This window comes from Peromyscus leucopus, chromosome 2 (assembly GCF_004664715.2).
Source record: "Peromyscus leucopus breed LL Stock chromosome 2, UCI_PerLeu_2.1, whole genome shotgun sequence".
NCBI lineage: Eukaryota > Metazoa > Chordata > Mammalia > Rodentia > Cricetidae > Peromyscus > Peromyscus leucopus.
The window spans coordinates 97,698,960-97,726,513 of record NC_051064.1 but is presented as its reverse complement, the minus strand read 5'-3'; the positions used below and the strand labels follow the sequence as shown (position 1 = coordinate 97,726,513).

At 40.9% G+C, this 27,554-nt stretch overlaps 1 protein-coding gene across 4 annotated transcripts in view; it reads right to left on the bottom strand.

Annotated features, from left to right (window-relative positions):
• Positions 1–27,554, bottom strand: part of Tek (TEK receptor tyrosine kinase) — a 115,405-nt gene that overhangs the window by 52,994 nt on the left and 34,857 nt on the right. For 3 of the 4 annotated variants that reach the window (XM_028870312.2, XM_028870311.2, XM_028870313.2), the window contains exons 2-6: positions 20,040–20,351; positions 8,904–9,014; positions 8,351–8,503; positions 3,785–3,916; positions 2,810–2,950 (exon numbers count right to left, since the gene is read on the bottom strand). In XM_028870312.2, coding sequence (XP_028726145.1) covers positions 2,810–2,950; positions 3,785–3,916; positions 8,351–8,503; positions 8,904–9,014; positions 20,040–20,351 — 849 coding nt within the window. The remainder of the gene's footprint in view (positions 1–2,809; positions 2,951–3,784; positions 3,917–8,350; positions 8,504–8,903; positions 9,015–20,039; positions 20,352–27,554) is intronic. The other variant, XM_037202714.1, reaches the window with a different exon arrangement.

Below are 27,554 nucleotides of genomic sequence, written 5' to 3'. Positions count from 1 at the left end.
TCCGACTGCACCCTCAGAACAATATTGTAAGGTGAAACACCTTAGTATGGAAAGAATACCATAGAAAAGATATTGCAGAAACTGGTTCAGCACTGGTTTCAGTGGTTCTCAGCCTTCCTAATGCTGCTACCCTTTAATACAGTTCCTCATGCCGTGGTGTCTCCCAACCATAAGATTATTTCATTGCTACTTCATAACTGTAACTTTGCTACTGTTATGAATTGTAATGTAAACATGTGATATGCAGGATATCTGATATGTGGCCTCCAAAGGGTCATGACCCACAGATTGAGAATCATGGGGTGAGCTGTCTCAGTTGGCAAAGGCACTTGTTGCTGAGACTGGCAACCTGAATTCAACCCCTGGGGCCCAAATGGTGAAAAGAGAGAAGTGACTCTTGGAAGTCGCCTGATGCCCACATGTAGGTATGCCCACATTCACACACATGTACACGAAATCAATAACTTTTTTAAAAACAGAACTAGTGCTTTAGATTTCCGCCAATCTGTTGATATTTGCACAGCTGATAATTCAGGAAGCACCAAGCAGGGCAAATATAAAGAAAAATATCTGTTAAACTACTAAAAACTACAAATAAGGGAATTTATGATGATATTAGCTTTCTTTCCTTGTCCCTTATTTTCTCCTGAAGACAGAGTATTTCTGCCATTCAATGCACTTCTGAACTTTGCAAAGTTCCTTCAAGGGGAGCAGGAACTGTACCTTTCCTGTAAGGACTACTGAACTTGTGAACTTCCTTGGACAACACTTTGTGGTGATACTTTATTTGTGCTGAAATGTGATACTTTATTTGTATGTTAATAAATAAAGTTGCCTGTAGATTAGAGGTCAAATAGCCATAAACAGAAGTCAGGCAGTGGTAGCCCATGCCCTTAATCTGATCACATGGCAGGCAGAGTCTCTGTGTGGTCAAGGACACAGCCAAGCATGATGACATGAGCTTTAATCCCAGTACCAACCATAGAGACCTGGAGGTCTGTATAGACAAGCAGTGACTAGGAAGTCATGTGGCTGGGCTTAGAACCAACGAGAAGGCAGAATAGGAAGGCAGTAAAAACAGGTTACAGCCGGGTGGTGGTGGCGCATGCTTTTAATCCCAGCACTCAGGAGGCAGAGGCAGATGGATCTCTGTGAGCTCGAGGCCAGCCTGATCTACAAAGCAAGTTCCAGGAAAAGGCACAAAGCTACACAGAGAAACCCTGTCTCAAAAAAACCAAATAAATAAATAAATAAATAAATAAATAAATAAATCCCACAGGTTACACAAGAAGAAGCTCTCTCTGTGGAAGCTACTGCTGGTGGTAAGCTAAGGCTAGTTGTGGCTATTGCTCTGATCTCTTCGGCTATTACCTCTGTATTTGACTCTATGTTTCTTATTTAGTAAGACTGTTTGGAAATTCGTCTACAACACTCTAACAATGTTAGATGATGAATGACTTCTATTGATGATCTGCTCTTATTTTGGTCAACTATAGAATTACTTTTACTTGAAAATTAATTTAAAAACAATATTGTCCCTTGGGGTTTTTTGTTGTTTGTTTGTTTGTTTGTTTTTTGTTTGTTTTTTTTTGTTTTTTGGTGGGTAGTTTTAACTTGACAACATGTTCAAGGAACCAAGAGGCAACTTGCATTTTCAGCTCAATCAGTATAATCTCTATTAAAGTTCCAATATATTTTCACTGGAACAAAAGAACCTGGGTTGACACTTCTTAGACGATGTATAGATAGCCAATATGTACATGAAAACATGTTTGATAACACTGGTCATTAGGAAAAGAGGAGGGATGCAGCCTGACATGCACATAGCCCTGGTGTCATCACTGGCAACCCATAGTCAGACAACTTTAAGGAAATACAAATTAAAAACTCAATGAGACATCATCTTGCGTCTGTTAAAATGGCTACTATTGATATGACAAAAGATAGCAAATATGGGTGAGTATAAAGAACAGAACACTCACACACTGTTCACAAACACGTAACTATTAAAAAAAAAGTAGAAGTTCCCTAAAAACACAAGCAAATGCACATTATTTAAGTTGAATAAACCAGACAGAGAAGGACAGATATTTTACACTCTCTCTTATGGAATCTAAAGAAACAGAAGTATGTGACAGTTGTTTACAGGGATTAGTGGGAAAATTGGGGAGATGTTAGTCAAGGGTACAAAGTTACAGTTGTGCTGTTTAAGCACCTTCTTAGAGGTGTAGTGTTTTAAGTACAGGCAGGTATACAGCATTGTGTACTTTAAATTTGGTGAGCATAGATCTCAAGGTTTCTCATACATACAAAGAGAAGTCTGAGATAATGGATTTGGTAATGAATTTGGCAGTGGCAATCATTAGCTCTTGAGTAAGGTCCATGAAGTGACAAGAGTTAACTTCACTTTTGAACCTTAAATGTTATCTGTATCTGTCTTAAAGCCTGATTTTATGGCACAAGACAAATAAAATCTTCCTTAATCTTTTTATTCAAAGCATGGTTGAAAACCTAACCGTAACATAATTGCCTAGAGATCCAATATAAATGCCAGTTCTCGGGCCCCAGTCCAGAACCATGCAAATTACAATCTGTGTTTTAACAAGATCCCTAGGTGACATGCATAAGAAACAACTGCTCCCAGGTCCAGAGTCTCATTGTCCAATGTAATGTCTTTTTCTTGAAAATGTCTATAATTTAAAAGAATTTTAAAGAAATCTGATGCATCCTACTCAGTGATATCAGCTAACTGCGTGGCCTCCATGCACCAGCTGCAGTTTCCTCTGTTTCCAGTCTAAGTGGTGCATACCTTCATTGCACTGCAGCCCCCTCCAGCCTGTGGCACAGGAACACCCATAGGGGTCTGGGAGACAGAACACGTAAGACTTGCATCCCTCTGGTCCACTACACCTTTCTTTACACGTCCTGCCAAATGTGTGTGGCTCACAAGCTGTGGGAGGAAAAGACACAAAGACTGATTCAGAAAGCAAATTGCAACCCCTTAAAAATGCTAAACTCTCCTTTTAAAGTTTCTCCTAGAAAGGGAAATTCTTTTTTTTTTTTTTTGAGTTTCTTTTTTTTTATTTATTTTATTTTATTTTACAATACTATTCAGTTCTACATAACAGCCACAGATTCCCTTGTTCTCCCCCTTCCTGCCCCCTCCCATTTCCCCCAGTCCACCCCCTATTTCCACCTTCTCCAGAGCAAGGCCTCCCCCGAGGACTGAGATCGACCTGATAGACTCAGTCCAGGCAGGTCCAGTCCCCTCCTCCCAGATTAAGCCAAGCGTCCCTGCATTAGTCCCAGGTTTCAAACAGCTAACTCATGCAATGAGCCCAGGACCTGGTACCACTGCCTAGATGCCTCCCAAACAGATCAAGCCAATCAACTGTCTCACCTATTCAGAGGGCCTGATCCAGCTGGGGGCCGAGAGGGAAATTCTAATCTGTGTGCTGGCAGCGGCAGGGACAAGCCTGCCATCATGATCCACTTTCCAGAAAACAAAACCACCTCACAAAGAGGAGCTCAGGGCCACCACTCAGTTTCACAGGTTATGAACCTTCACTTTGACTGCAGCATCACAGATTGGTGTTTTGTTATAACTTTCCAGTGGTTTGCAATAAATAACCCTTAGAAAAAGTATCTAGTCCACACAAAGATGGTACCATAGACATAAGAAAAGCCCTTTAGCCCCCCTCTCATCTATGTCCAGATGTAAAACTCCATTCAGTAATGATGGCTCTTTCAAGCTATGGTTTAGTCATCAAGAATATCCACTTACCTTTCTCACACGTCCTCCCCATAAACCCAGGAGGGCAAATGCACTCCCCAGTATCTTCATGGCAGACACCATTGTTCATGCATGTAGTACAGGGACGGTTACAGTCGGGCCCCCACTTCTGAGTTTCACATCCTTTTGTTAAGAAAAACATGGAGACAGAATGTAAAGCATGGACTACTCAACAAACTGTTATTGAACAACTAATACATGACAGTCATTTTAGTGGACAATGGGGAATGAAGAGAAAATATAGTCTCTGGTCTCTGAAAGACAATAGTGTAATAGGAGGGGAGAGAGTTAAACAGAAAATGATGATAGAAGCAGAGACAAGGAGTACCAAATCCTGCCTTGCCAATAGAAAGGGCATGAAGGAAGGATTTCCATGGGAGTGGGATGCAAATCGGATGTGCAGGACCACGAAAGCGGCAAGGAGGATGAGGCTAAGGAATGTGTCCTGGGCAGAGGCACTGTAAGGGAGAAGATTTGGCGAGTTCATTGCATGGTCCGAGACCAAAGCATTTTTAATACAGATCCATGGCATCTCAACCACTGAGGAACCTGATAAAAACCCAAACCTTAGACCCACAACATTGGAATGAAAAACTCTTATGCCAGGAAATTACAGCCGGCAAGCCCGCATGTTGACTCTACATGGAGTAGGCAAAGGAGGGCTAAGACCAAGGAGAAGAAATAGCCAGTTGCATACACTATTTCAGCTGGAAAGTATATTTTAAAAAAGTGAAGCAAAATACCAAGACAGGCAAAACTCAGCTCAAGGTTGCAAAAGCTTCCTAGATCTTTCCTTGTTACTTCGGATTTTCAGGTTGCTAATTTGACTCAAGAACAACTTCAAATATACAGAAAACTCAGGAGCACTGGTATGGCCCTTTGTGGTTGAAAATTTAGTTTCACTTTTCTTCTGTAGGGAACTAGTATCATTGTCCCCAAGCACTAGTCTCACGGTGCTTGGATACATGCCTGCAGCTGATGTAACCTCCAAACCTCCTTGGCAAGAACTCCTGGCTATCAGTACTTTCTCTAACATAATCAGGAAGACTATCAACACACACCAGTGCTTACAGCCTTCCACTTCATAGATAAAATTACACGATGTCTGAAAGCTAACAGTTATGTTCCTTGGCGTACAATAGGAGAAAGAACTCTGCAGAAACAGTGAGAGCCAGGCTACCAAGCACTTACACATGCTAAACACAAGGTCAGATGATGTAAGTGGAACAGGCTCCTCTTGCAGGAAGCTGTGCTCCCCAGCTTAGTATCTGTCTGTGGATGTAGCCCAGCCTCATCCCCAATTCCAGGAAGGAAGAAATACTAAAACTCTAGAGGATTACAGGGGTGATCTCTTAGGATGGAGAAGCTGAGTTTGTTGGTAATCAAATAATATTCGCTTATGTGACTTAGCTTTTCTTTTAAGCTTTGTGATTCTGTATTTAAGAAACCATGTATCCATGGCACACAAAGGAAAAAAAAAACCTATGTTATGAGAAATCTTTTGTCAAGGAGAAAATTTATACTGACATCTGTAAATATTATCAGTGAGGTTTCTATGACAAAATGTTAAAGCATCGTCTGCTTTAGTCCACACAGAAGAGATGCCTCGTGGCTATGGGAAATGAAAAGATGCCTCCAGCTTCCCTCGCTGAACATGAAATGAGTCATATTGGGGAATTATTGTTAAATAGGGAGATTATAGGGAGATTGAATGATTCTAGACAGCAGTGCCTCTCAAACAGCTTCACTAAATATGCTAACACTAATAGTAGATCATCATCTACTCCAACCAGAAAACAGTACGGAGATTAGAATAGGATCTTTTGCTTTATGAGAAAAGGCCAGATAAGCTCCAGATTCTAATCTCTATTCATGTTTGACATTTACAAATAGCTTTGAACTAGACATGGTAGTTCAGGTCTATCAGCCTAGCACTTGGGAGTCTGAACTAGAAGACTCTCATGAGACCCTGTCTCACCGCCCCCCCCCCCAAAAAGGAAAGATTTAAAACATTTTTCCAGATGACAATGTAATAAATTAAGAAATAAAATTTGGTTCCTATACTTGGTTCCTGGTACCCTGTTTCTAAAACCTTCAAAGTGATGAACACCTTTTGATGCTAATGAGATGCCTTTTGTATGCTAATGAGATGCTAATGAGATGACTCTTTTGATGGTGAAGGGGCCCTTAAATAACATTATGATAAGGTTCACCAGAAACACCAAGGCATGACTGGAGAGTTGGGACATTAGTCACACCTGTAATCTCTAGGAAGGGCTAAGGGTTGAAGGTTGGCTAATGATTTGAACAAAATCGAGAGAGCTTCTGGATTAGAAGTTTCCTGGAGAGTGCATGGAAGTGCTACCTATCCTGTCCCTGCTCCTTGCCCTGTGTATCTCTGCCCTGTGGCCATTAATCTGAATCCTATTTAGTATTGTCTATTATAAACCTGAGCTATTTCCAAGTTCTGGGAGATGATCTAGCAATTCATCGAAACAAAGAAGAGACGCTTGAGAAACCTTGATTATAGCTATTCAGGCAGAAGCACAGGGCACAATCTGTGGTTTTTCAACTTGCAAGCAAAATAAGGGTAATGAAAGGTAACTGAGCCCTTACCTGTGGGATCTGACACTATCTCCAGGAAGAATCACAACAGAGTTAAACTGTGAGATTCCCAGGTGATATCTTCTGGAGACTTGTTGTGGTGGTACTCACTCACTAGTGCCAGAAATTGTGTGTTCAAGTGAGAGTTAAGAGTAGGAAAGCCCTTCTGTTTTTCCCATACTCGAACAGACATATACCAGTCTAATGTCTGGTCCAAGACAACATACCCATTTGTCCCAGATTCTGAGGCCTTGAGTATACCGCATTATATTAGACAAGAACTATCTTAAACAATGAATGCAATTGTTCCTTTACCATCTGGGCTGTCCTGTGTAGTGGAATAAAGGGGAACTGGTTCAAGAAGTAACTGAAAAGCTAGACATCAAAAGCTGAATCCTATAGATCTGCTAACATCCTGTCTTATACCTTTAAAGACTGGTTTATCATGAGCACTGCACTGCTGTGGGATGTTCTGTATGTCAAATGTGTTGCTCTTATTGGTTAATAAATAAAACACTGATTGGCCAGCAGCCAGGCAGGAAGTATAGGCAGGACTAACAGGAAGGCAGAGAGGGAGACACTGCAAGCTGCAGCCATGACAAGGAAGATGTAAGGTACCGGTAAGCCACGAGCCACATGGCAAAGTATAGATTAATAGAAATGGGCTAATTTAAGATATAAGAACAGTTAATAAGAAGCCTGAGCCATTAGGTTTAAATAATATAAGCCAAACAGTTTAAATAATATAAGCATCTGTGTGTTGATTTTATAAGTGGGCTGTCAGACTGCCGGGGCTTGGTGGGACCCGGAAAGAAAACTAGCTACACTGCACAGGAAACCAGTTTTGGGAACATGGGCAGATTTCTCTTGAGTTAAGTACCAATTATCCTGACTATAAAATACCTTACTTTACTTTATATCTCTTGAGGTGTCTTGGCATGAGACATAAACTAGGCGAACCACACTTTTCATACTTCTTCCATTATATTGTAATGTTGACTTATCTAATTATATACATACCTGGTCTGACTGGGAATTACCCAAGTGATAGGAGTTTATTGTGTTATACTCTGTCTTTAACACCAACACAATGCTTTTCAATACACTTATCAATACCCTTTATTGAATGAATGAATGAATGAATGAATGAATGAACATACTGCAAAGCAAAATAAATTACCCTCATGATTTAAAGAGCTCCATCACCAGAGAAATGACAGAGACTTAGATCCAATGGCCTGAGTGATTAATAGCACAGATCACTTGGCATGGTTGAGGGAAATTCAAGGCAAGTCTCTTGCTTTCTGTAAATCAATTTCTCCATTAAAATTACTGATGCTGGTTCCTTCTACCTTGATGATTATACTTGATGATTAAATTATAAGGAAGAAGAAAGTTTTCCCTAGTTCTAACTCCTGCAACTTTCAAATCTAAAAGCAAAGATCACATTAGAGAGTTAAATGACCTAACATGGGACTTGGAGGAACTAATGTTTACCTAGGAGCCCAGATGACTAATCCTACTCAGTGAGATGACCCTCCTTACTGCAACTCCCCTTCTAATGGGGATGGTCCTGTGATACCACTGTGACTTCTGTTTCCTGGCTCTACTCTCACCTATGGCTCCCTGTTCAGGCTGGTAGACATCTATGTATTTAGGCCAAGCTAATTCTTTCTACCTGGAATATAAAACCCAGAAGCAAAGCATTGTGGACCTTAACTGTAGGAATAGAAAACTTCTAGATGAAAAGCTTAGCCCAACCCCACTATCTCTGAACCCCACATTTTCCCTAGAGTCTATCTTTTCTGCAACTTGCTTGTTAGCCTCTGTGTCAAATTCCCAAGAGTCCTTGGTATCCTGCCACCCTATCTCTCCATTTTGCTTATGTAGCACTGTCAGCTTCCATAACTTACAACTACACCAGTACAGAATGGAGGCCTCTCCATCACTTACTCCGTACTATCAGCCTGGTGAAGGCCGAGGTGAACAGGTTTCCTCCTATGTACCTGGCCGAGTACACACCAGCATCCTGGGGCTGAGCACGAGACAGGTGTACTTCTAAAATATCAGGTACTTCGTGCCGGGGCACTGAATGGATGAAGGAACCTGGCAAGGGAGGAAAGTGGAAGAAAACAGTTTGTGTTCAAACATGCTATTTGTTTCTCCTTACCATCAAATAACCTCACAGTCAGGCAACCTCACATCTGACCTGGGGGGACTTGAGACTTTACTTATTATGTCACAGACAGTTTTTATTGTATGCACCTATAGCTTATATGTGTATTCATGTATGTACATGGATATTTGAATCCCTGCCCCCATTTGATCAATTAAATAATCAAGCACATTGTCTAAGAGGGCTTCTGTTATAGATAAAATTTGATAGGTGAATCATAGCATCTTTTTAGACAACTACCATTGAAATTGCAATATGACAGTATCTAATGTGTTAGATGTTATCTAGTGCCTCATACCACAGTGATGGAAGGGGATGAAACAGACTCACCATTTTTATAAATCACTGCATCTTCTTCTTTAATTAACACCTTTCTGAAAGATATGCTCACATTATCTCCCCTGTCCACAGTCATAGTTAAAGTAGCAGGTAGGAAGGAAGCTTTTAAAAGAGAAAGACAATGAATAAATAAATGCATATGTACAAAAATGAGTTCACACATTTTCCTCTGGAATGAATAAACACCAAAGTCCAGAGGATGAGACCCAGCACATGCCAAGCATTACCTGGCTTTTCTAACATGAAGAACAATAGTGGATAATAGATCATATGAGCCTTTTAAAGAATCTAATGAAAGGAATTTCCTTTATAAAATACAAATATATACACACAATATACATATGACAATTTTATAATGCATATGACTGGGGAAGTGGAGACTTCATGATGATTGACATCTGCTATTACACTATATCCTGATATTAACTATAAATATTAACTATATTAATTATTAATCTGCTACCTTTCCCCAATCTTTACCATGTTTACTCAAAGTACAAAAGGATTCTAATGGGATATGAATTTCCTCAATGTAGAAAAGACAGTAACATTTGCCTACTCACTTTTCCTTTGCTCTTTTTACATGATGGTGATTGCTGCTTTAAAAAGAAAAAATAAGTTAACTGCTTTAGAGCACTCCAAAGTAGAATGAGTATAATGCTGCACTTGTTTAAGACATAAAGCTTGAAATATTGAAGAGTAAGGACAAGGATAGACACTAATGTCTTACCCTCTACCCTTCCATTAACATGGATGAGCTGACTCAGTTGTGGAACTGGCCAGCACTAAGGGGGAATAGGAAGGATTCTGCATATGACTTAAAGTGCCATCACTTAATGCAAACTCCTGCCTCTGCATCAGTCTTGGACCCCAACATTGCCTCAGTTGCTTAGCTTACTGAGAAGATGTGAAAGTGTCTAACAGTTTTCCAGAAGCAAGTGTCTGAGTTCCTTTAATGTACGTCATAGTCTTCAGAGACCGACACTCCATGGAATAAGATGGGGGATTATCTTTAGGTAGTGTTAAATCAATGTGTAACTACAAGGACTAACGCTGAGAAGAGGCAAGTGACACATATCACCTTCTTAAAGGGCAAGAGATGATGGAAGTCAACAGAAGACTACACAGAGAACAGGTAAAGACAAAGAAAATCATGGCACGGACACACACACACACACACACACACACACACACACACACACCACAGAATAAAGTGATAGAGGACATGTAAAAAGACATGTAAAAAGACAAGGGATCCCAGAATGCATTAAAATACATACATATACCTAGCACTCTTTCATAAACTACGTATGAGACTAAATGGACACATCATCTTGAGAGTACAGCAATAGAAACATATACACTAAACTAACTAAAAGACACTAATTTTATAGTGTCTACATTGGAAAAATATTTTTAATGCCAAAAAGTGTTTAGGGGATCAATATAGTCTTTTGTGGAGATAAGGAGCCATCTAGTAAAATCTTATTAGGCAATCTTATTCACAAGGCTTGCCCATGTAATAACATCAGTCCTTCAAAAGCCATGAAATACAACACCAATAGTAAAAGGAAGAAACTGACAAGTCTCCAAGCACCAAAAAACTACCATGTAAAAATACACATGGCTTGAAGAATACTATTAAAGTCTTCAGAAACTCGTGGAACCCTATCCCCAGTTATACGAAGGTTACAAAGCACACCTCCATAAATAAGAGAATTTTCTGGTCAGAATACACCTGAATCAGAAGTCAACAGCAGAATATCCTTCACTTGATAGCAGAATCATAAAATTCCTATAGAATTCCAGTCCAGGACCAAGTCTTAAAATCAGAGCGGCTCCGCAAAGGATCTTACGGTGAGTCAGCTGGTTAGTATCTTAATTCTTGTTTTGCCTGTGTCTTTTGCATGGGGGCAGGCTTGAGAGACCCTATCAAGTGCTCTGTGTATCTCTAGATACCCTATAATGGCAGGAGATGCCTCTGAACCACACTGAGAAGGCTCTGGTGGTCTGCTTATTTGGGGCTATGTGCAGTGGCCGCTAACTGAAGAATAGTTCCCTGCCAGGTCTCCCCTGTATGGTCAGGAAAGGAAAGTGAATGCCTTCAATGCACTTGATACCCAGGACAAGCATGGAGGGAGCAAGGTAAAGATTAGTATGAGCACTGGAAACAGATGGCCTTGGGCCTGAATGTATCCTCTGGCACCTACCAAGTAATTTCACCTTGGCAGCTTGCTCACCTATAATTCAGAAATAAAATCTACCATGAAGGCTGCTATGAATACGAAGCAGTAGAAGCTAAGCCTCAAGGCCCTCGTGTATCGTAAATGACATCACTGCTATGATGAATTTGTAATACGAGTGTGAGTGGCAGGAACTCAAACGGATCACCACGCAGAGAAGGCAGGCAGGGACAGGGGACATAGGTATAGAGGGGAGGCATCAGAACGCTCCTTCTCATGTTGACAGTTTGCCCACCCTAACACACAAAGTTCTTCCTGACTGTGAGAGACTCCTGTGAGAACGTTTCTGATCATTTCATCTTTGGGGCTTTCTCTGCGGTTTGTTTATATTTTCTCCCCTTTGTGTGGAGATTGTTTAGTTGAGCGTGGGACTTCTCCCTGGGCATTGTATTCGGGAAGGAACTCAGATTCCTCCGTAGGCTCGACTCCAATATAGCTTTTTCCCCCTACTCTGTGACTTTTTATTATTTCAGACTTGGTCTCTTAGCTCCCTGTTTTCTTAGGGGCACCTTCACATCAAAGGTCTATGTCTGCCCATCTGCAGGAATGTCTCTAAGCTGGTCATTCTTTGCCAAATACTAGCAAAGGACTTAAGTTGCATATTCGACTTCAGGCCTTCTCTGGTATAGGAGCCTGTTATATAGTCAGAGTGTGTTTATCAAAGCCATGTGACTTGCCTGGATCATAACAACAAGCACCGTTTAATAATGCTATGGACAAAACACTGTTCTAAACACAGGAATTTATTTTTCATAATATCCCTTTGACATAAGCACTGCCATTGTCCCCATTTTACAAATGAGGAGACTGAGGTACAGAGAGTTTAAGTAACCTGGCTCAAGATCACACAGCGATTCCAGGAAAGCCAGATTTTTTTTAAAATAGAGAGCTCACAGGTTACAGATAAGTGTTCCTAAGACTTCGCAGGCCAACCACTTCATTTCATAAAATGAGATTGCTGAGCCCTATACTGGCAGGTGACGTGCATAATATCACTCGGATGAGAAAACTGCAAACACACTTCATTTGTTCATTTTAGGGCAAGAGGAAAAGGAAGATGAGAGTGAAAGTTGTAAGCAAAGGTGTTTCTCCTGTATGAAAAATGCTGAGCTTGGTTTGAGTCGTTGATATTCATGTTGTTAGGATTCTGTGTGACCACACATGTGCAGTTCAGTAGCTAAAGGGGTCTTACATCTTACATCAGTGTGCTGCGTGATTGCATAAATGCATGCAGCATGTAGCTCTGTAAGCCCATATGAGCATGTTCAGGGAAATCCTTAAAAAGCCGGTCACAGACTCCTCCCCTCTCTTCTGCTCTCTCCTCCTCCCCGCTCTGCACGTGTCTTCCACAGGCCTGGTCACTCTCTTCTGTGCCCCCACCCTCCTCCTAATAAAGCTCTGATACTGGGTTTTGTCGTGCCCTTTCTCACACAGTAACCAGCGCCGCTGATTTAAAACCAAAAACAATCAGGACCACACTCATCCACTGCAGCTTACTTTCCACTCATCTACATCCCTACTCTGATCACTCTTGTCTAAGACATAGATGTTATCTCTTCTCTCAACTCCTTCCCCTTATGCCTCATCTGCTCCTACCCATCATCCATCAGTTCTACATTAGAGCCTATGGGGGCCTTACCCCTAGAACTCAGATTAGGTGGTCACAAGGTGACTCTTTTCTTGTCACAGCCATGCTCATAGTATATGTCCCCTGTTGTTCCCTTGAGGCTCCAGAAGGGCAGGACCACATCTGTCTTGTGGTAGCTGTTGATAGGCCTTGGAATCAGGCTTGTGTTAATTCTCCTAGGTTCAACACTCACTAGCTAGTGAAGGCATCTGAATACAAGAATGATGTGCTCCATGCATTAATGGGGTCTTGGTAGCCCTCATTACGCATTTGGAAAAGACTAATTTAGATGGAAACATTTGTAAAGTTGCCAGAGGAATGGCAGGCAGGGAAGTCTTCTGGAAACAGTCTCCAATCTATGACATACTCTGAAATAATTATAGGAAAAAGACATGAATGTGGCTTGAGGCTGGGACCCCTCAGGAGAGTGCTTGCCTAACATGCACAAAGCTCTGGGTTCAACCCCCAGTACTGCATAGACCAGACAAGGTAATGTGCACTTGTAATCTCAATACTTGGGGAATGGAGCAGAAGGTCAAAGGTACATACTTTGCTGTACACAGACTAAGCTGGAGGCCAGCCTGGTGACATAAGACCCTGTCTCAAAAAGAAGAATGAATTTGATGCATTTGATTTCAACTCTTTTCCTGTTTTTGTTTTTTAATACTCTTAATGTGCTTGTGTTGTTTAGACACAGATGGGTCCTTTCTATCAGCTTTATGATCACAATTAGGCAGTTTGATGTTCTGCTGTCAAGTTAGTTCTCAAGTGAAACTTCCTTTTCTTCTCCTGGTTCACTCTGAAACAGATCTTTGGATCTAAAACTGTTACAAACTTTATCTGTAACTCACTACTGCAAAACGAATCCTCCATTGAGGTTGGAGCAAACTGCCTGTTGATTGTTTTAGATTTCATTGATTTTTTTTTTTTAAAAAGTTCGATTGTTGGGGTATGCAAGCCAATTTAAACTGTGTTTGGCACATCTCAAATGGATTTTCTGCTTCCTCCCCAGTTGTATGAGTCAGCAGCAGGGAGGAATATATTGCTGCTTGTCCCTATCAAGCTGTGTTCCTAGACAAGGATGTGAGTTCCCCTGATGGTGTGTGTGTGTGTGTGTGTGTGCGCTCGCAGGTGCACATGTGTGTTCTAGTATGCATGCACATGTGTGGATTAATGTGGAGGCCAGAGGACAACTTCTGGAACTGTTCCTCAGGAGTGCCATCTGCTCTTTTTATTGAGACATGGTCTTTCATTCACCTGGAGCTTAACCATTAGGCTTGGCTGGCTGGCTAGCCCTCTTCAGGGTTCCTACTGGCTCTGCCTCCCCACTCACGGATTGCAAGCATGTACCTCTTTTTTTCCTACAAGAGTTCTGGGGAGCAAATTCAGGTCCTTGAAGTTATAGGAAAGCAGCACTTTTTTCTAATTGAGCCATCACCTTAGTCGTCCCAAGATGTTTGACTAGGTCGCTATAGTAGCGGTAGCATAAAGACGTAGCTTGGACTGCCTAGAAGAGGCTCAGATGAGCCCAGCTGCCTGGAAGAGGCACTCTGACCATAGCTGTCTTCAAGGTGTGCAGTGTACTTCAGGGTCGCTGCATTCCTGAGGGGTGGCTCATGCAGGGGTAGGCTTTGGTGGCGCAGCTGTCTTGGAGTCATTTCTGCTCCTGTGAGTGACCTCTTACTCATACTCTTGTAAGAAACCCCAATAAACTAATTGCTTCTTTAAAAAAAAGACAGTCTTCCTGGTACCGTAATCAGTATCACTCTCTCTGTAACGGATTTCCTCCACTGAATGGCCACCAGGAAAGGCAGACCCAGTCACAGTCTAAGATGGTCTTACTGTCCCAATACTGGAGAAAACCTGTCACCTCTTTGCCTACTTTGTTTGTGCTTCCACAATTAGTATACACCCTAAAATTCTGAGTAGGAAAACCAACCCCCAGAGCTGGGTGTGGTGGTTCTTGCTTCTAATCTCAGAGTCTGTAGCCAGCCAGGGCTACAGAGCAGGACATTGTCTTAAAATAAACAAAACACCAAAACAAAACAAAACAAAAAACCAAACTCCACTAAATTACTATACTAGTGTACTATAATAGTGATTAAACCTTTACTATGAACCAGACTGTGTTACTAACCTGTAAGTGCCTCATTTGATTTTCAGAAAAAAATCTGAAAATAATCTTTATCCTCCTTAATTTTCAAATAAGGAAAATCTATGATTTCAATTAAGAGTAACTTGTCCTGAGCCAGCCCGCCTACGCTCAGACCAGCCGCTGTCTTCTGCTCATCCACTCTCACACCTCCATTCTTTGCTCTGGTGCCTGCTGGGGATTCAAGTAGAGATCTTGTAGTTTTAAAGCCCGTGCTCAGAAATGAAGAAAGAACTGTTAATATTAAGGCTACTATACAGAGGGCTGTGTAGAGCCGTGAACACAGTCTCTGCACTAGAAATAATGAAATCCCATTTCTTCTGTTTATAAGCACCCTATGTGGAATTGTGTTACTTTATACAAGTGTTTGAAAACATAGCTGTGCAAATCAGTGTGCTTCTGGGATGGAGCTTATATATATATATGCATACATAATCTTACTCAAAGTTTAACACAACTGTGTAGGGTAGGTGTTGTTATACCCATTTCACAGAGAGTGATAAATAGGACCAACAGAAGTCAACTAGCTGTACAGCTGGTGAATGGTAGAGAAAGAATTCAGATTTGGAGAATATAAGTGTAAAAGCTACCCCATCTCACTGTTGCTCCCCATGAAACCTGCCTTGCCTCATTTAACTAAATTTAAAAGACCCTTTACCTCTGTGACCCAAGCTTAGTTCGGGCAGCTCATTAGTGATGGTTTTCAACTTCAAACACTCTGTTCAATGTGCTCTACATATTATCATTTATATTTCATCAAGGGTGACCTCAAGGCAGCCCCAACAGGGAATGTTGACACTTCATACTCTAAACGAATGGGGCACAAACCTCAGCTCATCTTCTTTAGGAATGTGGAAACTCAGCAAAACAGCACAGCGCTTTATACAAATCAAACCCAAATGACATGTGAAAAATAACAGAGCTGCCCATCAGCCATGATAGCTTTGGCACACCTCATATCCCTTTGCTCAACCTCTGTGCCCTCCGTGGAGAGCTGCGTTCCTGGGAATGTCTGCCGTACGCTTTTCCCACTTGGCCCGATGTCATTTTAAGGTGAACAGTATAGTTTTGCTAAGAAAGTCCTTTGTTTGTGAGGAATGAAGATTTTATCACTTTTGACCTTAAATTGAGCTTGCCGCCTCCAAATATTTTACTTGCTGCAAATTCAAAGAAAGGATTTCAGGTGGATGTCAGAGACGGACTGATTCTAAACTGCACAACTCAAGGTACAGTCCGGGTAGAGTAGGCACTAGTCTCTGGGCCCAGTGATACAAACACAGACTCTCAGGGCTTGCTCAGCAAAATTCTGAGCCAAAATCTCCATTTACAAAGAGTCACACGTGGCTTGTAAATACCTTTAAGGATCTAAAAAGCCTGGCCAGGCCAGCAAAGTGGTACAGCAGGTAAAGGCACTTCCTGTCAATCTGGCCACCTGAGTTTGATCCCTGAATACAAGATAAATGTGGAGAGAGAGAGCAGCAACTTCACAAAGTTGTCCTCTGACCTTTTTACATCCATGCTGTGGTCACAGACACACAGACACACACACACACACACACACACACACTAGTTAAAACTAAAAGAAAAATAGTAAAAATAAAAAAAAAATCAAAGGCCTGCAGATTCTTACATCAAAATGTGCAGAGCACTCAGCTTACCTAGATCAGCTGTATCATTTGCAATTAAACCCCTGAGGGGCGTGGAAATACGGGGCAGTGGTTAAGAACACTTGTTCTAGCAGAGGCCCTGAATTCAGTTCCCTGCACCCACATGGTGACTCACAACTGTCTCTAACTCTAGTGTCAGACACCCTCTTCTGGCTTCTGCAGGCAGCAGGCACACATGTGGTGCACAGACATACGTGTAGGCAAAACACTCGTGCACATAAAAATTAAAACTTTTTTAAGAATAAGAAATTAAGCCCTTGAAAGTGCTCATGATACCATCATTTTACGAAATGGCATCTCTTGAGCCCTATGCTTAGGCAACAAAAACTTAAAAAGAATGTCTTTATTTATGGTGTCAGCCATTCAGAGAACATGGCTGATGGATGAGGGGCCAGGTAGCTCCTTTGAGATGAAGGCAAGGTCATCACAGCATGAAATCTGTGCCTTCTTCACAGAACACAGCATCAAATCCATCAGACAAATTAAATCAATCAGACATCTGTCTACCTGTCTGTCCAGGTCCCGGGCCTCAGAGCACATCACCGAATAATGTTTGCATGCCATCTATTCCTAATGCCATTGCACTGAGACTTCAATTTTGGCAGAATGGTTCCATCATACCCACCCCATGGAGCAAGATACAGGGGCAGAGTCTTTTTTTTTTTCTTAGAGGACGCTCTCAAAATTCTCCTTCTGTATTCTAATATTTTCTTAATAGAGCCTGGGTACTCAACCACTAAAAGTAAAGTGTGTTCTCCTTCCCAGAATGGTAGCTTACAAAGAGGGTCAGAGTTTTCCATTCTTTAAAATCATTCTCTTTCCCATGTAAGTTTGTAGCACCCATCACTCTGACTCTAAGTTCAGCTAGTTGACTTCTCTGGGGCAATAAACAAGCGTAAGTAATAACACACAGGTCCTGGCTTAGAGTTCAAGAAGTCTCAAGTTTGCATTTGTTCTCTCCTTCCTCTTCCATCTCTATGAGAACACACCTAGGGTATCCTGTGCCAGACAATACATATATTGAACTGAGCCAAGTTCCTATAGCCAACAAACTACATATCTTTCAAGCCTAGTTTTTCAAGCTATAAATGTTTACAGCTGTGTGCCTACTTGTGGTTATGTTACATAATATCATTGTTTAAAAAATAAAAACATCATTGATAGAAGAAACCAAATTAATTGGGTTACAGATAGATATTTCTCATTGCATTTGTCTATTTTCAATTAATTTGTTTATTTCTAAGAGTTTTTTTTTTTTTTTTAGATTATTTGTGTGTATGAGTGTCTGCATGTTTCTCTGAGTGTCTGGTGCCTGGTGTCCTCAGAGGTCATAAAAGTGCTTTGGATCCCCTGGAACTGGAGTTCTAAATGGTTGTGAGTCAGTGTGTGGATGTTAGGAATTGACCCCAGGTCCTCTCAGAGGGTAACAAATGTTCTTAACCTCTGAGCTCTCTCCAACCATGAGATCTATTTTATTTTGAGTGTGTGTGTGTGTGTGTGTGTGTCTGAATGTGGGTATTGCACATTTGAGCAGGTGTCCTCAAAGGCCAGAAGAGTGTGTGAGTTCTCTAGAACTGGAGTTTCAGGCACTGTGAGCCTCCTGATATGGGTCTTGAGAGCCATGTCCAGCTCCTCTACAAGAAAAGTGAGTGTGATAGACTCCTGAGCCATCTCCAGCTACCATTTTGTAATTTTTTCAGAGCATTCTTACTCTTTAAAACATTAACTACTTTTAGGAGCAATTATCAACAGACCAAACAAAATAAAGAAAATACATGCACAATGTTAAAATAGGCAATAATTTTGGCAAGGATATTTTCATATTATATACAAGTGACATAATTATATGTTCATTAGCCGGGCGGTGGTGGCGCACACCTTTAATCCCAGCACTCGAGAGGCAGAGCCAGGAGGATCTCTGTGAGTTCGAGGCCAGCCTGGGCTACAGAGTGAGTTCCAGGAAAGGCGCAAAGCTACACAGAGAAACCCTGTTTTGAGATGGCTAGCTGAGATGATCCAGCCTGACAGACTACTTGAACAAGGACTTGAAACAAGCCCTGAACTTTTCTATTATGCAGAGACTGGACAAATGATACAGGACTTGATGATTAACCCAAAACTTTTCTTTTCAAGATTCCCTAAAGATATCTTCACCCCTAGAAAGCAAAAGGAAAAAGAGAATATAGATATGAGATAGATCATTGAATCTACTCTGAGAAAGAAGATAAATAATAGGATAAATAGGTAGATCATTGAATCTACACTGAAGAAAAAGGGGAAGATATAAAAATGACAAAAGGTAAACTACTGAATGTATTATGAAAAGAAAAAAGAGAGAATATGGATATGATAAGATAAAAGGGAGATTATGGAATTTACTTTTAAAAAGGAACTACTTGTTTTAAATAAGATAAGTAATGAAAATTTTTTGGTCTGAGTTTATCAGATGTTACTGGACTGGACATTGTTAATATATATAATGGAGTTTTCATATGAATCTGTCATGTTAATGGACTAGACATCATTAATGTAAGTTTTGGCTGTATATATTGTATATACTTATTGGATAGTTTTTTCTTGTATTAGTTATAAGCTTTTTTTAATTTTAGACAAAAAGAGAGGAGATGTGTGGTATTGTATTCACCAAAATATTGTGTACTCTAATAAAAATATTCTGGGGTCAGAGAACAGACAGCCACTAGATACAAAAGCTAGAAAATGGTGGCACTCACACCTTTAATCCTAGCATCCAGAGATAGAAATCCCTCTGGATCTCTGTGAGTTCAAGGCCACATTGGAAATAGCCAAGCATGGTGACATGCCTTTAATCCAGAAAGCCAGCCTTTAATCCAGGGAGTGGTGGTAGAAAGTAGAAAGATATATAAGGCGTGAGAACCAGAAACTAGAAGGTTTTGGCTGGTTAAGCATTTGGCTGGTTAAGCATGTGGCTGGTTAAGCTTCAGGCTTTTGAGCAGCAATTCAGATGAGACCCATTCGAGATGAGGACTCAGAGCTCAGTCTGAGGAGACCAGTGAGGATCGCAGTGAAAGTGTGGCTGCCTGTCTGACTACAGATGACCCAATAATCGTCTTGAATTAATAAAATAAAACCACAATGTCTGAAAAAAAAAAAAAAAAAAAAAAAAATTATGTTCATAATATCATGAAACAATTAGAATGTATAACATATTTCATTTCAAATTATGAAATAGACATGAGGTATAGTATTAGCCTGGCTGGCCCCCATCTAGGGAGGGCATTAGACTGGTTTACATCTTTCAACTCTAATGTACTGGGTAGCAGAGATAAACAATGCTGAGGAACACAGTGACTTCAGTCTCTACACTCAGGCAATTAGTGCAGTCTCAAAGAGTACAGCTGTTGAAATATGTGTATCCCCCAGTGGACCCAACCTGCCCATCATTTAGAGGCATGTTACCTTGTTGACGCATCTTCATGGTTCGTATCCTTATTGCCTGTCCTCGAACTCGACCTTCACAGAAATAAGCACCATTAATCTTGCTAGCCTTTTCTCTCTTCCAAACAACTTTTTTCGCCCATTCTCTGGTCACATCTTGAGTAACTTCCAGTGGATCTTGGTGCTGGTTCATTAAGGCTTCAAAGTCCCTTCCTATGGTGATGGGCTCATGAGGATGCCATCCAGAGGCAATGCAGGTGAGGGATGTTTCAGCATCAGACACAAGAGGTAGGGAATTGATCAAGATCAGGTCCATGGCTCCTTCTGTTATTCCTAAAAAGAGAGAGCATGATGCATGATGACAGACATTAACATGGCCCCACAGGTCAAGCTCCTCTTGCCTGAAGCATCATTTAAATATAGTCATACAAACAGTCATTTTTAAAATGCTCTGATATTAAAATGTGCCCATATTCCACTGGATAAAATCAAAACTCTTTACCAAAGAATCAAGTTTCTTCTTCATCTAGTAGATCTTATTACCTTCAATTCCCCACTGCATATCCTAAGTGCAATATACTTGGACTATTACTCCCCCCCCCAAACAATATTTGTGTGTGTGTGTGTGTGTGTGTGTACATGTGTATATGGATGGATGGATACACCCACATACCTCCCTAATATATTGCCTGAAACATAGTTAAGCATTCATTAAATATTTGCTCAATTGAAATAAGTAATGAAAATAGTATAATAATAATTATCATAATTAGCTTTTCATTAATGATTTGATACTATCATACTGCCTGCTAAGCATACTAAAGGTGGAAATCAATTGCATACAATTATGCTAACTTTATAGACCTCATTTTCAAAATATTGTACAACTATTTACTTTATTGAGTAATTATGTGCCAGCTACTCACTAAAGAAAACTCAGAGGGCCACCAAAATGTGTCAATATCACAATAAGGGATGGGAAAAAAAGACTTCCACTTGGAGTAGTTGAAACCAAGAGCAAGCCCAAACCTACTTGTCTCCCTACGTCTTCAATCTGTGTGTAACTTGTGCTGTGTGGCCTGTCTGTGCTACCTGTCTGATGTCACTTCTGATTTGTGTCTGTCCTGACTGCCTGACTAGGTTCCCTGTTGTAACAAAGAGCTATGCTCAGTATTTAGTGAACAGCACAGAAAACATGATATGGGGGAGGAATGAGGGATACTTTCTGACAGAAAAACAAGGGGACAAGTTACTTTGGTAACCCAGAACAGCACCTAAAACTATACACAGATGGAATCAACCCATAGCCACATGTTGCTTCCAACTGCTATAGGATTATTTGTTGTTTATGTTATTTCCAGCCTGGTGGCTGCTTTCAGCAAATGATTAGCACAACATACACACATTATTCAAGGTAAGGAGCACGGGAGAGTACATGGTTTAAGATTAAAGCTATGCATTAACTTAGGCTGTAAAAGCTGATTGCATGGGAAATCCAGCACAGCACAAGGTTCAGTTGCTTTATTTTCTTAAAGGCAACAAACAGTTTAGAAGACAGAGTACACAGAAGGCCAGGAAATTGGTCTTTAACCATCTCAAGACAGATTATGAACTTGGTTGCAAAGTCTGGCAAAAGTTTAGTCTCTTCAAAGGCCAGAGACATTTTCAGAAAAAGGTATTACTATGGGTCCACATTAAATTCCTAAGGAACATAGAGAGAAGATGACTAAGTGACTCTTCATTTCTTTCTAGGCCTCATTTGCCTCTTTTTACAATGGTGCTGGTCAGACCTACACCTCATAAAGATTAAATACCATAAAGGACTTACAAGCATTATCAATCCAGCACCCGATGACCATATTCTGTTTCCCCTTTCTCTACTTCCTGAATGCTTAATACCAACCTCACCCCTTCTTCAAATATAAAAGCAAAACACTACCTTGTCTTTGACATTTATTCAAGAAACAAGAAAACTACATTTACATTTTAAAAATGAAACACTAAGCTGGGGGAATAACTCAGTAGTGGAATGCTCACCTGGCATACTTGAGGCCTTGGGTTCAATCCCAAGCATGGCTAGGGGGGTGTAGACAGACTGACAGGTATAAAACAAAATAAAATCTTCTTGTTTGGTTTTGCTTTCACTGTTTTTCTTTGCCCACCCATATGCCCTACATCCACCTTCCTTCCTCTCTCCCAGTCCCTCATCCAGCTTCTCTCTTCTTTTGATACTTGGATTACAAGGGGACAAACAAATGTCATCACTTTTACAGAACATCACAGACAGGTGGCTAAGGATCTGAGGCTACCTGGAGTTTATTTACCAAATCTTGCTTGAGCACTTAGCACAATATTGCTCATACAGTTTGTTTTCCACGCCAGTTGCCAGTGTTTGCTGTATGTCATGGTGTTGTAAGGATGGTCTTACTGAGAGTTACATCTTTATCTGATTAACTGGGAAGAAGAATGTCAAGGTCAAGTCAATATAAGTAGGACTTAGAGTTAGCTGCTTTTTATTTATGAGAATGAGAAGGGGGTGGGCATAGCATAGTTTTCCAAGCTTGATCTTGAAGTATCCCTCTTACTTCTAACCTCAACTGTAACGTCTCAGGAAAATGTGAAGTTGGGATAATGCCTTAGCTTCATTTTTGCCATGCTATAACACTTTGAGTTTATTTAGTTTACACTTCCAGGTCAAGGTTGATCATTAAGGGAAGTCAGGGCAGAAACTTCAGCAAGAACTCTAAGCAGAACCTGTGGAGGAATGCTGCTTGTTAGCTTGCTCTCTCTGGCTCACACCTCCACCCCTCGGGCTTAGCTAGCTTTCACAGATAGTCAGGACCTCTTGCATGAGGAGGGTTGCTGCCTGCAACATACTAGGCCCTCTTACATCAATTAATAAACAAGACAGTCCTCCACAGACAGCCACAGTTCAAGCTGATCCAGGCAATTCCTCAACTGAGATTTCTCTTCTCAGATGACTCTAGCCTATATCAAGCTGATAACCAATGCCAACCCAGACAGATCATAAAATTGTTGCAGATAGGATGAGCCAGAAAAAAATCTCAAAGTGAAATTACAGCTTCCGAAAATAACTCCCCTTCCATACACAAATCCAGCCAAGCCCCTGACTGAGCACCTCCTCACCTCCTGATGTCCTCATTCCAGGCGTGTTCCACAGAAGGTCTTCCTCAGGAAGGAAACACACTCATTCCTCCAACTGAAGTTGCATCCAGCCCCTTGTCTAGGCCCAGTCAACTGACTTGCCAAAACCGTGAGATCTGGTCTCAGCTCAACCTTAGCACTGAGCATGGTTCATTTTACAACTTTAGGAAATAAGGAACAATGCAGTTGGTTTGAAAAGACTGGCTAGTCATGAATCAGGTTTCTTTATGATCTAATCCCTTTCAGCTACTTCTCCTTACTTTCAATGATGACTTAAGAGTCTGAATTTGGTCACATTTGCTGTCAGTACTAACAGGAACCATTTATAACAGAGACAGACAATTTATGACAGAAATGGTATTGTATGTATGGCCTTTAGGCAATAAAAATGCCTACTAGGTTCCTAGAATATATATCTCTTTAGTTTTCTTAAAATAGAATCTACATCTGCATGTGTCTAACTTTTAGAAGGTGATACACGAAACTAAGCTCAGTGGTGACCTAGCAGGGAGATCCTGGGTAGTCAAGGGGAAATGCTGACAGGAAATCTTTCACCATCTACTTAGGTGTGCAAAATTAAAATGTAAATGTAAATATAAGTGCAAAAAAAAAAAGTACACGTGATTGCCCTTCCCGTTGTGGGTCAAGAGCCATAGTGAGCTCTGCAGCAGGAGGCCAACCCTACTGCTGCCGTTGCCATGTCTTTAGCAATCCTTGAGAAGCTGCAGCAAAGTTTGCTGGCATTTAACATCCACATTGGCAAGCGACAGAAAATAGCCTTTGCCGTCACTTCCATTACGAATGGAGAATGAAGACATTCCCATGAAGTACTGAGGAAAGCAGACACTGAGCTCACCAAGAGAGCCAGAGAACTCATTGTGTGTCTTAGTTAGAGTTTCTATTGCTGTGAAGAGACACCATGACCATCACAGAAACTCTTACAAAGGAAAACACTTAATTGTGGTGCCTTGCTTACAGTTCAGAGGTTTAGTCCATTATCTTTATGCTGGGAAGCAAGGCAGCATGCAGGCAGACATGGTGCTCGAGAAGGAGCTGAGGGTTCTTACACCTTGATCCCACAGGAAACAGGAAGTGATAAGATACTGGGTGTGGCTCCAGCATATATAAGACCTCCAAGCCACCTCCACAGTGACACACTTCCTCCAACAAGGCCACACCTCCTAATGGTGCCACTCCCTTTGGTGGCCATTTTCTTTCAAAACAGCACACTGAGCATGAAGTGAACTGTGTGAATCCTAGTGTGGCATCCACCTCAGTACAGGAGCCCAAAGAGAATGGAAAGAATGAAAAATGCAGCCAGGTTCGGGCCAGTGTTCTGGAAACAAGCTCAGGGAAGATCTGAAGCAGCTGAAGAGGATGACAGCTGACAGAACAATGCATAACTTCTGGGTCTTCACATCCAAGGCCAGCACACAAAGACCACTGGCTGAAGAAGCCATAGCATAGGTGGGTCCAAGAAGAAATGACTCTGTGATGCTTTTTTGTTGTTGTTAATAGTTTATATGCCAGAGGGAAAAAAAGAGCCATAGAAATATGTGTCTCTTGTCATTTATCCCTATACCCACTCCATACTACCTTGACTTGCATTCAGATCATGCATTTTCTTTTTCAGGGTAGGGAAGGCCTATCATAAAATTTAATAAGTAGAAAGAGGAAGGTAGTTAGACTTTCAGAGTATAGGCCCCTTGCAATGGGCATAACTGAAGTCTATGGCCTCTTTAAAGAGATCTTCTTTTTTATTACATTTTTTGAATGTGTGTGTTGCATATGTGTGTAGGCCAGGAGACATCTTGGAGAAATTGATTTTCTCCTACTGTGATGGTCCCAGAATAAAACTCAGGTTATCAGGCTTGGCAGCAAGAACCTTTCCTCACTGGTAGATCTTGCAGGCCCTTTAAAGTGGTCTTTGACTGACACTACAGAAGACTGTGGTAGCGACAACCCATCTGGTAAAACACACAGAGCCTGTTGCAAAGAATCCTTTCTCGAGAGTAGCTGCCACAAGACACATCCGTCAGGGCTGAGAAGATGGCACAGTGGGCAGGGGGACTTGCTACTGTGCGAGCATGAGGACCTGAGGCCTTGAGTTAGAATCCCAACAAGGCAAGACTGAGTGTCCCAGTAACACCAGCATTAGAGGGTAGAGATGTGTGTACAGGTGCAGGTGCATTAAATGCATGTGAATGTTGGGAACGCAGGTCAACCTCAAGGGTTGTTCTCCAGGAGTCATCCCCCTTGTTGTTTGAAACAGGGTCTCTGACTGGTACTTGGGTTATTGATTAGGTTAGGTTCACTGGCCAGCAAGACCCAGGGATCTGCCTGTCTCCACCTCTCCAGCTCTGAGATCCCAAGAATGGAGCATCACCCCTGACTTTTACATGGCTTCTGGGGCTTGAACTCAGATTGCCATGCTTGCATGCACTTTGCCAACTCAACTATCTTCCCAGCTCCTTTTTGTGTTTTGAATCATGCTGGGGGTTGAACTCAGGACCTTGTGCATGCTAGACAAGCACTCTACCACCCAAGTATAGCTCTAGCCATTAACATTTGTTTTCACATTCAGATTTCCTTCCATTTGATATTGCTTTGGAGAGTAATATATTAAAAACAATATGGAAATGAAAATATTTTTCTTTAGAAGTAGTTACAGGATGACTTTGGACCTGAATCAACACATGCTTAATCAAATTAAATTGAATTCAAAAACAGAGAAAGAATCAGGCTTTTTGAACTTGATTTCAAGGAATCATTATTTTTCATTTTCTTAAAATGTATTCTTGAAGTTTCTAAGAATAAAAGAAATAAAATCAACAGAAAGAATTCAACACCTGCCTCCTCACCCATTCACAGTCTTCCTGAGCCACTCAAGTTTTGACTGTGTTTTTACATTTAGACTCTACATTTGATTTTGACAAGAATATTGATTTTTCTTTATTAAATATATTCAAAGTTCATCAATTTTAACTGATTTTTAGACAGATGAATGAGAACTTCAATCATGAATGTCAATGTGAATTCATTCCACTATAAGACAGCAATAGCATATTCCTAATAGCCTGCTCCAGCTCCAAGTGGCACACAGCTCCAACAATCAACTACTGATTAACCTGGTCCTTGATCTTAAAGGACTGTCAAGTTCAGAGGAAAGCAAGGTTAAACTAACCCCTCACTTTTGCAACAGAAAGGGATATCTTAAAGTTATGTACATTTGTAATAACTATCAGTTCTATATTGACCCAAAGCACTTCAAAAATCAGGTGAAGGGCAAGGACCCTGAAAGGCTTTAGCCAAAAGCCATTCAAGAATTTAGACCCTAGCTGGGCGGTGGTGGCACACACCTTTAATCCCATCACTCGGGAGACAGAGGCAGGCAGATCTCTACGAGTTCAAGGCCAGCCTGGACTACCAAGTGAGTTCCAGGAAAGGGGCAAAGCTACACAGAGAAACCCTGTCTCGGAAAAAATAAAAGAAAAAAAAAACAAACGAATTTAGACCCATGTAATGAGCCAAAGACGGGCAATTGTTGGAGTTGTAGTCTAGTTATAAGAGGAAAATTATTCTTATAAACAACTGTCATTTCTATGTCCATTAACTAAACATTGTGTATTTATTATATGGTAGGCCCAAAAGATCTCAGCTCTCCTATGGCTTACAATCAAGATGAAAGACAGATATGGAAAACTAATCACACTGATGAATATATTAGTACCATCATAGGGAATTGCACAGCTCTGTGGAGTTGTTGAATAGTGAATGTAATAAGACTTGACTGGCATGGAAAGTTTATAAATATTTAGCATAAAAGAGCACTGGGGTCAGTGATGGCTTAGTGGAAAAACTAGCTAGTAACCTTATGAGCCTGGTGACCTGTGTTTGATCCCTGGGATTCATGTAAAGGTGGAGAGAAATAACTCCGTAAACTTGTCCTCTGACTTCGATACATGTGCTGTGGAACATGCACACACATGCATGCACACATGCATGCACAGGGACACACACACTAACAATATAAATAAATACATTTTTAAAATAAAACAAATGAGAATTAGAGTTACTGAGGCTATATAAGTCATGAAAAGACAGAAGAATTTTCCCAGAAGGGTAACTAACTACTGGTCAGGATTTCTAACAAATGACTAAATACTTAGTAGGATTACCTTCTGATATCTTCTTAAATTCATCCTAAAGTTGACATTAAATTCCATTTGCTGCATCCTAAAGCCTATGTTAAATCACTTTTAGGATGTTTCTGCCTTCTTGTCTCCATGGAAGGAATTCCCTGGCCCTGTTTTCCTTTTTGTTCTCCATGATCCTTTTATGTGCACGGCAAGTGTTTGAGCATTGGCTTAA